The sequence below is a fragment of the Bemisia tabaci genome, chromosome 4 (assembly GCF_918797505.1).
Source record: "Bemisia tabaci chromosome 4, PGI_BMITA_v3".
Lineage (NCBI taxonomy): Eukaryota > Metazoa > Arthropoda > Insecta > Hemiptera > Aleyrodidae > Bemisia > Bemisia tabaci.
In genome coordinates this window covers 18,369,694-18,381,082 of record NC_092796.1, presented here as the reverse complement: position 1 = coordinate 18,381,082, position 11,389 = coordinate 18,369,694, and the positions used below count along the sequence as shown (strand labels likewise).

Below are 11,389 nucleotides of genomic sequence, written 5' to 3'. Positions count from 1 at the left end.
TAGACTAGCACTTGGGAGGAGAGTTCATCCTTTTAAATATTTGGACAGATAGCGAGAACGAAACGCATAGAATTTTTCATGAGAGCAATTTTTTGTGTAGAAAAATATATTGCAGATATCCATGTTGTTTTTAAATAAGCCCAAAAACTTAATTCTCATCTTCTAAAACCATTACTATAATTCTTTTTCGAGGAGTGCAATTAAACTTAAATGAATAAAATCAATCGAACTATTTAATACTTGTGTTTGTTTTATTAAAACAAATAAGGAATCAAAATCAGAAGCAGTTCATGTAGGTACTCTTTAACCTTTTAACAGATAGTTTTGGTACCTACAGTATCAATGCAAAAATCTAACTCCTTAAATAAAAAAATAAAAAAAAAAAAGCTTGACACCTACTGTGAATCAAGAATTTTTAGGACTCCAAATCATGAACACCCTCATGGGTCATTCATCAAAGCCTTGCTACCTTTACTTAACGGAGCAAAAGTTTTAATGTTGTTAGGGTTTCTACAGTGAGTTCCACAGTCCAAAAAACATGTTTGATTATTTCTAAGTACTCAAAAATTAGGGATAGGAAACAGTTTTCAGACGTACAGCTAGTTGATAATTACCTGCTCCAAAAAAATACCCTCAAATTAGTTAAAAAGTGTTACCATTAACCTGTGTTAACTTACAGTAGAGGCAATTAACAAATTTTCGTTCGCTTCTGCAAACCAAAAAGGAAGGATCCAAAAAACATTCGGATAAAATGACGAACAATGAAAAAAAAACCCCATTTAGGGTAAAGTACATTCTTTGAACATAGGTTATTTATAGACTTGAAATTTTCTACTATTAAAAAGAAAACTTCCTAGAAATGTGCGTGGGCTTCGACCACTTGGCAATGGATCCCTTGACAGGTTAAAAATTGAGGATCATCATATTAATGGCCGAAGTGCGAAACCATGATTCTCAGTTAGCGATGTTGCAAACTTTGTGTCATACTTCATTTTTTCCATGGAAACTACTCAACGTAATTTCTTGAAAACTCCCTTAATTTTTCCTACTGGTTAGCAGAATATTCTGTATAAATTTCAAGCTATAAAGTCTGCTTGTTTTTCCTCGAAAAAATAAAGTGGGAGCGGAAATTTTGAAACCCCGCAAAGGAGAAAGTTGGTTTTACACTTTGGCGATCGATATGAGCTATTCTAGTTGGACCTTAAATATACATAAAGTGTTTGGTGGGTACTAGATTGATAATCATCTTGCTTCCATACTTATGCTCCTTATCAAAAGAAAAGTTGGCTCACAACATGAGACACTTTTTGCCACAAATTAATTATCAGCTAGATTCTTTTGAAGAGTAATAGTTGAAACTTAAAATCTAATCGTTAAGTTAGGAATATTGTACTGATCACATGTCCCCTCATAAAACTGCGCAAAATTTTCCTATAAATATAATATATTAAATATAATAATTAAATAACTTCCAATTCCAAGAATTGGAATGACATCACAGTTTTATAAACTTTCAAAGAGGTAACTTAACACTGAGGCAATAAGACTAATACATACATACACAGCAATAAATTATAAATATGTAAAGAATAAAAAAAAAAAATTAAGTAAAGCCTTAATCACTGAAATAAAATGGTAACTTTGAAAACAATTTTGAAGTAAAAAAAGTTACCATTGTCACTCGAGTCTGAACATTTTCATTGTAAAAAATTATTCCTGAAATTCTGCTTCGTTCCTCCTTAAAGTAGTAAGAGGCAAAAAAACTTGTGAATGATATAAGACTCTAATTACTATTTTTCAATGTATTTCACCTTATCCCTTTATCATCTACCTTCCAAAGACGGTAAATAATGTACAAAGGCTATAAAAAAGGAAAAAGGTATAAACATTTAAATGAGTCAATCTAATCAGTGCAGAAACTCTTCACACAAGGAAAGGATAATGGTGTCTCCAATTTCAATAATCTGGGCTTGAATGAAAACTCACTTGAAACTAAGAGACAAATGTTGTAGTGGCCCAAGGCCCATTGACAGAAAAAATCCACCACAAATCAAGTATTTCGATAAAGCTAGCCTCTCCATGCTGACACGAGATAGGAGTACAAGGCAGGATTGCCACAGAATTTAAAAAAAAATTCTCTGACATTTCCCTGACACAATTTGGCAAAATTCCCGTCAATTGAAAATATGCCAGATCATTAGAAAGACTTGATTTGTAGGCAAAATTTACTGTTCGAAACGTCAAACCCATTCTAGTAAGTAAACAAATATGACTTAGCAAATTTTTTCCTGACACTTTCACCCTTTTCCCTGACATTTCAAGAATTCCCTTGATCTTTTAATTTTCTGACATATCCCGGAATTCCCTGACTATGGCAACCCTGTTAATGCTACAGTGTACCGATGGTCTCTCTTCAGAGAAAGCACAATACTGACATTGGTAATAACTTATGAAACTTTTTTACATGAGGCATGAGGAATAATATTCAGTACCGGATTCTGACATTAACCTGTTTCTTTTCTAAGATACAATTGTATTTACCAGCAATGACTAGATTGTTTACAAGACCAAATGATACAGAAAACCGTACAAACACTTCGCAACTCTGCCCTATTTAAATTTCGTTTTTTTTTTTTTTTTTTTTTTTTTAATACATTGTTTTTAAAATCTTCCTAGAGCAGTTCCAACCTGGGAAAAACTTCCCAATGAAATTTCTTTGATTTTTTAAAAATCAGAGCTAGGAATAGTGGTTTAAAACATTTTTAAGAGATCTCTTGTAGTAATCAAACTGAGCTGCAAAATGGACCTCAAAGAACAACTTCTTTACAGGCCTCTCCAAATCCGGCTGTGCTGATACTTTTTTTTACAGGAAATTTAGATGTGACTGCTCAACAATATAATTTTCAGCCCTGTTCTTTCTAACTCATGATCAGCTTACTGCCTAAGCATTCTAATTCAGAGATTTGTCATATTGAGAAAGTCTTGAAATTCATCTTATCTTCATGAACAAAATTGAAGTAGTGAATGGCAATTTCTTATGTGCAGTTTCCTTTCTACAATCTTGACCAGATTACACAGGTTTATTACAATATTATAAAGGAATTTTAGAATGGTAGTTTCTTCAGAGAACTAGCGTACTACTAGCGTAGAAAATTAAAACAAAAAAGAAAATAAATCAATTCCAAACTTGTAGCTAGTCGTACTTACAATTAAAAATATAATCTTTTGAGCATTATTGTGACAGGGGCAGAAGGTACTTTTAACTGCTGTCATCAAGAAAAGCCACCGAAAACTCTCAATAAGCAAAAAAAAAAAAAAAAAACAAAAAAAAACAAAAAAAAAAAAAATTATGAATATTTATACTAAATTTGAAGAATAAAAATTATTTCAAAAAGTCTGTAAGGTAAACTACAGACCTTGTCACACTTTAAGAGTTGTAAGACTTTTAATGACATACATATAAAAGCATAGATGGAAACAAAACCAGAAATCCTTCATTTAAAATTACAAATTTTTTAAAATATAAATTATTTCAAGTTTTCAATACTTAATAAAGTCGTAAAAAGTAAAAAAAAAAAATAAAAAAAAAAAAAAAAACTCGAAAGAAGTAGTAGTTTTAAGTTGTCAAAATGAAGTAGCCTTAATGAGGCCAAGTTTCACACACCACTCTTTCCTTCAACCTGCCATTCTGTCTCAATCTGAGCCGCCAAAGAACTGTTATTTTTTGTTGTGACCACAGTCCACATTCAATATCGAGCTGAGAATATTTTCCCTGTTGGAAGCTCACAAGCATATGCCTCAATTCCACCAGGATTGCTACAGAGTGGGTATGATCTATTGATCTTCAGTTCAGACAGCATTTTGGTCCTTGCAATTTTTATTAATCTTTTCAAATAAATTTTAATGCAATATAATTTAAAAAAAAAAAAAAAAAAAAAAAAAAAAAAAAAAAAAAATACTATGAGCTCAGTTCACTGAACAATTTTGATTAAAGCAGTAGAAAAATTTTCCGAACTGACTCCGAAAAAACTACCTATACAAAATCACATCTCAGCAGTAGGCACAACCTAGAAAAACTAACGTACCGGCTAACTTGACTTGTCACTCGATTAGAAACACCTTGAAGCGCTATTGTCAAGAACGGTTCAAATTACTTTTGAAGCAGCTTTTGACTAAATTCCAAGCTGAGTTCAACATTGAAGAGGAAACTTTTCATGATAACTTTCATGACTAGGAAGAAGACACAGGCAAATGTTAAGAGCGCAGTTCCCTCACAATTGGAGGGGTTGTCGAACGTCAGCTGTGCATCCTTGGCCCAAGCTCATCATCTGATTCTGTTGGTGAAATGCGGATGGCTTGATACCATTGGTTTGTTAGATCCGTCATTTGAGTCTTACAATCTTTAAGCTCCTGAAACATAAGTGAATAATCACATTTGAGAGTTTACAGAGATAGGTCATGCCAACTTTTAACACATTTCTCTCTCTCTAATAGACATTTTAAAGAATCCCATCCCAAGAACAATAATAGAATGGCAATTGGACAAGCAATTGGATTGGCAATTAGAAGAAATATTCAGCTATTTTAAAATAAAACTTGTGATTTCATTGCAGAGGTGTGAATGACCACAGTTACTGATGCACTGGTTCATAGTAAATGAACATCATTGCTACTCCTTTCTTTATTTCTTTTCCCTCTTCATTTATAAGTCCAGGTTTGTTTCATTATGCAAACAGGCTTTTCCAGACTAAACCTACCAATATTCGGCTGTTTCTTTTAAAACATAGGCTACTGAGTAGCTGCAACATAAACTATCCTCTAGACTATGCAATCCTAATTTTATAATTGACTAATTCTATAATTGACTCAGTCTTAAGACACACGTCTTACAGAAAAGTAAAGAAAGAAGGAAGGGGGTTAAAAGAAAGGGGAAAATGGCAAAACAGCAGGAAAATTGGATACATATCGAGACTACACGATATTAGGACAAAATTTTGAGATGAGCCTTGAAACATCCTAGACTCGAAATTTCCTAGAAACTTCTTTAAGAACATATAAGGATTCCGATGCAAGTGAAAAACTCTCGAGGATAGTCCAAGTCAAGACAGTTTTCTGGTGTGTCTTAAATTTCTAATTTTATTCTCTGATTTTTTAGGTGAAGAAATACCTCTTGCGTGAATCTTCGAGTGAAGAACGGTATGAAATACTTAATGTCCCATCTTGCGAAACCCCTGATTCTTGAGGATTGGATGAAATTAACTTCCAGCTCTTCTTCGGTCATTTCTGACAGATGCTCTGAATCAATAGCTTGCCCCTGAAAATAAACAGGTTTGTTAGTCCGATCAAGGAGATGTGTGTGCAAAAAGGAACAATCATGATTTGTGACTAACTAGATACATTTTTTAAAAAAAGTTATCAGGTGAGGTGCTAAATCGAAATTTCAGAAAGAATTGTTTTGCATAAATTAACAATTGTGTCATTAAATACAGCAACTAGGGTGCCTTATCTTAAAAAATCCTCAGAGCCTTCTTTATGATTTGGCAACCACTTCAATGAATTGAAATTTTCTCGATTTTAATAGGGTTGAAAAAACCTGAAAGGGTCAGAACACTCGTAATACTTTCAGTATTAACATGGACCAAATAAGGCAATGTGGGATCCATCGTCTTTAAAAAGATGTTAGTTATTCAGAAACCCCCCCCCCCCCAATCCTTTCCTGCTTACGCTGTTATCTTGCAGAGGCCCTTGTAAAAATGTCCATTTTAATTCATTGTAAGGATCCTTGTGTTGATGATGCCGTAAAACCATGCATGACCATACGAGCGTTGGAATGGTGTTTTTAATTGGCACATTAAGTATATTTTTTTCATTAGTATGTACTCATTAATGCTAAATATGATCATGTAATCATGTAGTTTGAAGAGACTCTGAAATTAAGGGCTAAATGAAAAAGACAAATCGAAAAACAGGACTATTTAGGATACTTAGTTAGGTTGTACTTATTAAGTTTTTTTTGCAAACTGATACCCCATTGAAGTTTGTGTACTGATAATTGGGGCCGTATAACGATCTCATTTTCGGGAAATTTTGGAAGGATTTCTCAAAATCAAAGCATTAAAATTAGTTGATCTGCTGTCACATTTTCCTTCTTAGTAACGTAGATTCACATAGAAAATTTGAAAATGGGCTGATTCTTTTTCTGACTGGAATGACTCTTCCCCTGACTAGCACCATTGTTCCTAAATTATAAGAGCTTTCATGAAATTTTGTAAAAGTAATTTTAATAAATTAATAAATGAGATTCTAGTCCATCTACACCGTAGAATTGATTTGTAATTTATGCCTGCTTCCATGTTAATTTTGTCTCTTGCTAAATCCGAATTACGCTGAAGCAAGTAGAAGAACTCACAGATGTTTGCTTGAGCAGGATTGAAAATTGGATTTGAAGTAAATGAAAAACACGGAATACTTTTTGAATTGTACTTACCCATTCTTTGGTTTTACTCAGAGAGATAGCTTTCTCTTTTCTCCTTCTCCTACTTCTTCCTGGTTTTTTGGTTTGAAGAATCTTGAAAAATAGTAAAATGATATTTTATAAAAATGATGAGTTAATGTTAGGAACAAAAGAAATCGGAGACAAATAGAAAATGCCTATTGCATTAAAAAAAGACAGTTGGCTTTAATTTCCTATTTACAGTCAATTTTCGAATATTTTGTTCAATAGCGGAAAAACTGGAACCAAGGATTTTAGATACCTACACCAGTCTTCATGAAAAAAGCAACTTCTGCTACATGCTAAAACGAATACTTCCTGCCTAGCAAAAAAAAAGGTTGCCAAAATGTTGTTACAACATAACTGCCAAAATTAGCATTGCAGTAACGTTTTCGAAACATTTTCATAATGTTATTTTTGGCTGTTGCCAGGTGGGTTACACTCTTTCATGTTTATATATAAAAAATATACATATAAAAAAGGATTTAAGCAAATAATAATTTATTCTATTTCTCATTTGATTGAGCGTGATACATCTCAGCTAATGGCCAATCATTGCTTTCCTTTTTGTAGCTTCGTTGAAATACATCAATCATATTTCATTAAAAATTGGTCCCCTGTTATATGTATTAGTCTGAAGTTACCCTGAAAATGGAGAGGTGCACAGGTAAACGAAATGTCAGAGGTGGATACAAACTGATTGTGAGTGGCATTCTTTTCTAAACGATTCCCAAAAATGAAAACTGACATATAATGAGACAATTCATTTTTTATGTGCAGCTGATAAACTTTTTTTTGTTCAAAACATCATCAGTTATTTTTCTATTTTTAGTTTTTCCGTGGAAAAAATCTTACAAACACCTCACAACCAGATTAATCAATTTTAGAGACCATTCAGTGAAAAGAATTGAACAGAGAATTCATACATACCTTCATCAGCGGCATTGTTGATCCACCAAATAGCAGGGTTGTCACAAGGACAATAATTAGGGTGGTTGTGATAATGACATGCCTTGTCTCGTCACTGAATTCCAAATGTAATGATAGAGCATATGAAATGGCACCGCGTAAACCTACATAATGAAAAATACCACATTAAGGGGCAATTCAAGAAAAAAAAAAAACTAATGAAGAAATTTAATTTTTACATTAGTGTTGTACAGAGATATTAAAAGTAGCGATAACTGAAGAAGGACTGGTTGACTTAGGGGGTCAGTGAACGAGATTGGTAGACGTTTTTGTAGCAAAGCACAAAGTTGTTAAAAGATAATAGGTTCCACAGCTTTAGAAGTAAAGCTTGCTCAACTATGCAGTCATCACCATAAATTTATGGGATCAAATATCCTTCAGTCTTGTGCAATCCTAAAAACTGGTTGGTCTCATATTTCACTAGTGTTGTTGTACAAAGTTTTGCAAGGTCTATGACACCTTGAAAAGTTCTTGAATATTCTTGGCATTTGTTTCAAATTTTTAAAACCAAGAACTCTCGGCACCCCCACTTTCTCAAGTGCAACCGTCAAATTATATGAAATCCAACCTTGGCTATTTTTGCTCAGTCATTGAGGACATTGACCGACGAAGGAAGTCTATGGCTTGCTAAAATGTATTCTTAAAATCGCTGACCAATGACTTCAACAGCCAAAGCTCCCAGCCACAATCAATGATGGCCAAACAATATTTGATGTTTCACATTCCTGGACATTGGCTGTAACATATGTGTACCTTTGTCAATTAAGCACTTGAGGAATGCCTCTTAAACCTAGGCTAGGTTCTTTTTTTTCTTCTTGTATCAAAAATTTGTTCGAAAATCCAAGGGGAATATTTGCTTTAGTAATTAGAGTTTATTGATTAATTTTTTTAGATGATGACTCACCACTAAACCACATGATAAACATCATTCGTTTTGTGATTTGATGTTCTCGGAACTTGTTGACAAGAATAGCCAGAGGAAAAATGTTGCAGGCTCGTCCTATGAGGCAGAGAATGAGACTCCACACAACTAGGGCTGGTTCGACACGATGCCTGAAACTGAAAATTGCCAAGCCAAGATATGCAAAAACGCATGTTTCTGCAATGAAGGCAAGTGTTCTCATTGTCTGTTGCATGGTGATTTGCGTCACTGTTGATAGGTTGAAATGAGTATAGTGAGACATCACAATCCCATTGAATAATATGGCCATGATTCCTAAAAAAAAAAAAAAAACCAACTAAATAGTAACTAGGTAAAATTTGATTTAGATTCTGTGACATGCCTGTGGATGAATGTTTTGGTTGATTGTAATTAAGACCTTGAACTGCGTATCTTAGTATTTTTCAATGAAGTCATTAAATCTGATAACGGGTCGACCCAATGAAAACAAGAGGTAGGGGTGCAGAAAGTTCTAAGCCCTTTCATTTTTCAATTGACTTTTAAAATGTTCATAATCTTTCAATTTTTTTATTTTTGAATGGGAGAACCTAATCTTTTATTTATTTTCACATTTTTTAAGCATTATTCTTGACTTCAAGGTGATCACACAATTTTAAAGATTCATGCACTCATTTTTGAAACCCCCATTTCTGCATGCAACTTGCCAGGCAGGCAAGTGAGAAGTTTCAGCACTCCTGAGAGACATACATGAAAAAACATCGACAAAACCTCTCCTTCACCACTTCCATAAAGCGAGTGTAAATATTTCTTTTTCTATACTAGTTGACCTTACTTCTTGCAATGTTGAAGTTTTCAGAGTGTCCCATTCCATTGCAAAGAGACATTTCGACGGTGTAAGTGGGCAATCACATAACTCGGTTTGTCGACGTCGCAGACTTCCTATCATACTTTATTTTTTGAACGGAAAATTACACATCAGGAATTCGTTAAAACTGCCATGATTTTCCTTCTCTGTCGGAAGAAAATTCTGCAAAAACTTCAAGAAATGATGTCAATTTGTTCTCCTTTAAAAAAATAGCATAGAGACGGATATTTTCAGACACTGAAAACAAGATATGTGATTGCAGACTTACGCCATCGATTTCCTAATCCGTTTGGAACAATCCCCTTTTCAAATTATACTTACATAAAAAAATACACATTTACCTGAAAGATGAATTCCTTCCGCCAGGGCATACGGAGCGTAAGTAAATACAAGCATCATTCCAAATTCAAGAGAGGGATTTTTCCGCAGATCTACATACTTCAGTAATAAAGCGCTGATCAGCGCAAATAAGACTCCAATTCCAGCAGAGGCAAAGAACATCATACAAAATCTGTTAATTCCAGTTAGAACAGCTTCTGATGTCGACATGGCAGGATTATTAGACTCCAATACTGATGTGGTTAAAACGATGGCAATGGCATCGTTTAAAATACTTTCACCAAAAACAAGCATGTTCAGCACTGGATCCATATCAAGGGCATGGAAAATGGCAACGGTTGCAACAGGATCTACGGCAGAGATAAGGGATCCGAAGGCAAAACTTTCAACAAAACTCAGTCTATATGCTACCTCTGCCAATCCCAATATGTAAACCCCAGTGCCGATAACTAGTGCAGAGATCGTTGTTCCAAAAATTGCGAATACAAGAATTGATCCTATATTCTGGAAAAAATTTCCCTTATGCAAATTATAACCGGATTCAAAAATAATCGGTGGAAGGAGGATGAGAAAAAATGCCGTGGGTGAGAAAGCTTCTTCTTTCCGCCAATTCGCTATATTTTTATCAGACATTAAGTGAAGGATCAGTCCAATTAGAGCTCCGAGGAAAACGACAACAACGCTCTCCGGCAAGTACTGGAAATGTGTCAGGAGCATGAGGTGGATCAGCAATATTCCAAGAGCTAGGACGCAAAGTACGAAGAAGATGGCGATGGAACTATTTCTCTCCTCTTCAGCAGCGCCTTTCTCTGGTAAAACAGGCTCAGACACCGTGGACGAAGGAGTTGCAAGGACATTTGCAGAACTAGAATTAGCTGATGAGGTGGTGTTGGTGCCATTCTTGGAGCTAGTGGCAGCAGAAATGCTGCTTGCATTTATCAAAGATGAGACGGACGGAGTGGCACTAATGCTGGGATTTGGATTTGTAGCGTTAGTTACCGCAGAAGGAGCGTCTCTTTTGCCTCTGTATACAAGGTTGTCCTGAGAAGGCGATCCCATATTGGTGAGACGAAAATCATGATGTAAGGTTAGGCAAGGTTGAAAAGCTACCAAGAGTAAAATGCCTGGCAGGCACTTTCCGAAAAAACCAGCTCCCATTGTGAGAAGTTCCTGAATTAGCACAAATGATGACACAAAAATTGATCCACAGAACCCATTTTCATTTCGCACTGATTGATTAGGTCCCTTATCATGTCACTCCACTCGACAAAGTATTGATAACACTACTCACGATTTCATTAATTTTGTTGTCGCTGTTGTTGTTGTTATCACGGCCGTTGCCAAGTGAGACGTAAAAGCAGTGTTTTGAATGAGGTTGAGGCCGCGGGGCGGGGTTTCGGTTCGGATTTGACTGGTTTGACGTCACGCAGGGCAACCGAGGAAACCCCACCCCACCGGACCTTCTGCTGGACCCCCCGCCCTCACAAGGATTGCAATTTTTTCTGAAAAATAAATTCCGAACTATTTCAAGATTAGGTACAAAATAAAATGAAAGACAAGAAATGGTTTTTGCTTTCAAGTGTTCTATAGTGGGTGTTACACACCCAGCGGCCCTGAGATGAAAAATATTTCCCTTCTATGTTTTTCACATTTTCAAAGCTTTCTAAATTTTCATGAAATATTTGAAGGAAATTAGCAATTTTACTTAAAATCAGATTGTGCAGCCCTGACCCCGTCCTGACCCGCCGACCCGGAAATCCCGTTTTTAGTCATGAAAATTTGGGAAAGCGATATACCGATCGCGAATAATCTTCCTGAGAAC

At 35.0% G+C, this 11,389-nt stretch overlaps 1 protein-coding gene across 1 annotated transcript; it reads right to left on the bottom strand.

Annotated features, from left to right (window-relative positions):
- Nucleotides 1–229: 229 nt before the first annotated feature.
- On the bottom strand, nt 230–10,884 carry Nhe1 (Na[+]/H[+] hydrogen exchanger 1). The gene is made up of 6 exons (XM_019047439.2): nt 9,570–10,884; nt 8,367–8,678; nt 7,424–7,566; nt 6,488–6,568; nt 5,168–5,314; nt 230–4,410 (listed from the first exon to the last, which is right to left on the bottom strand). Exons 1-6 carry the CDS (start codon nt 10,723–10,725, stop codon nt 4,297–4,299), a joined length of 1,953 nt encoding a protein of 650 aa, XP_018902984.2. The 5' UTR covers nt 10,726–10,884; the 3' UTR covers nt 230–4,296.
- Between the last annotated feature and the right edge of the window lie 505 nt (nt 10,885–11,389).

Bases quoted from the DNA above. Each gene is read 5' to 3' on its own strand.
- Nhe1 (XM_019047439.2), bottom strand. From the start codon at position 10,725: ATGGGAGCTGGTTTTTTCGGAAAGTGCCTGCCAGGCATTTTACTCTTG. The intron at 8,679-9,569 runs GTAAATGTGTAT...TTTTTTTTTTAG, and splicing joins GGAAGGAATTCATCTTTCAG to GAATCATGGCCATATTATTC. The intron at 7,567-8,366 runs GTGAGTCATCAT...TTCATTATGTAG, and splicing joins GTTTATCATGTGGTTTAGTG to GTTTACGCGGTGCCATTTCA.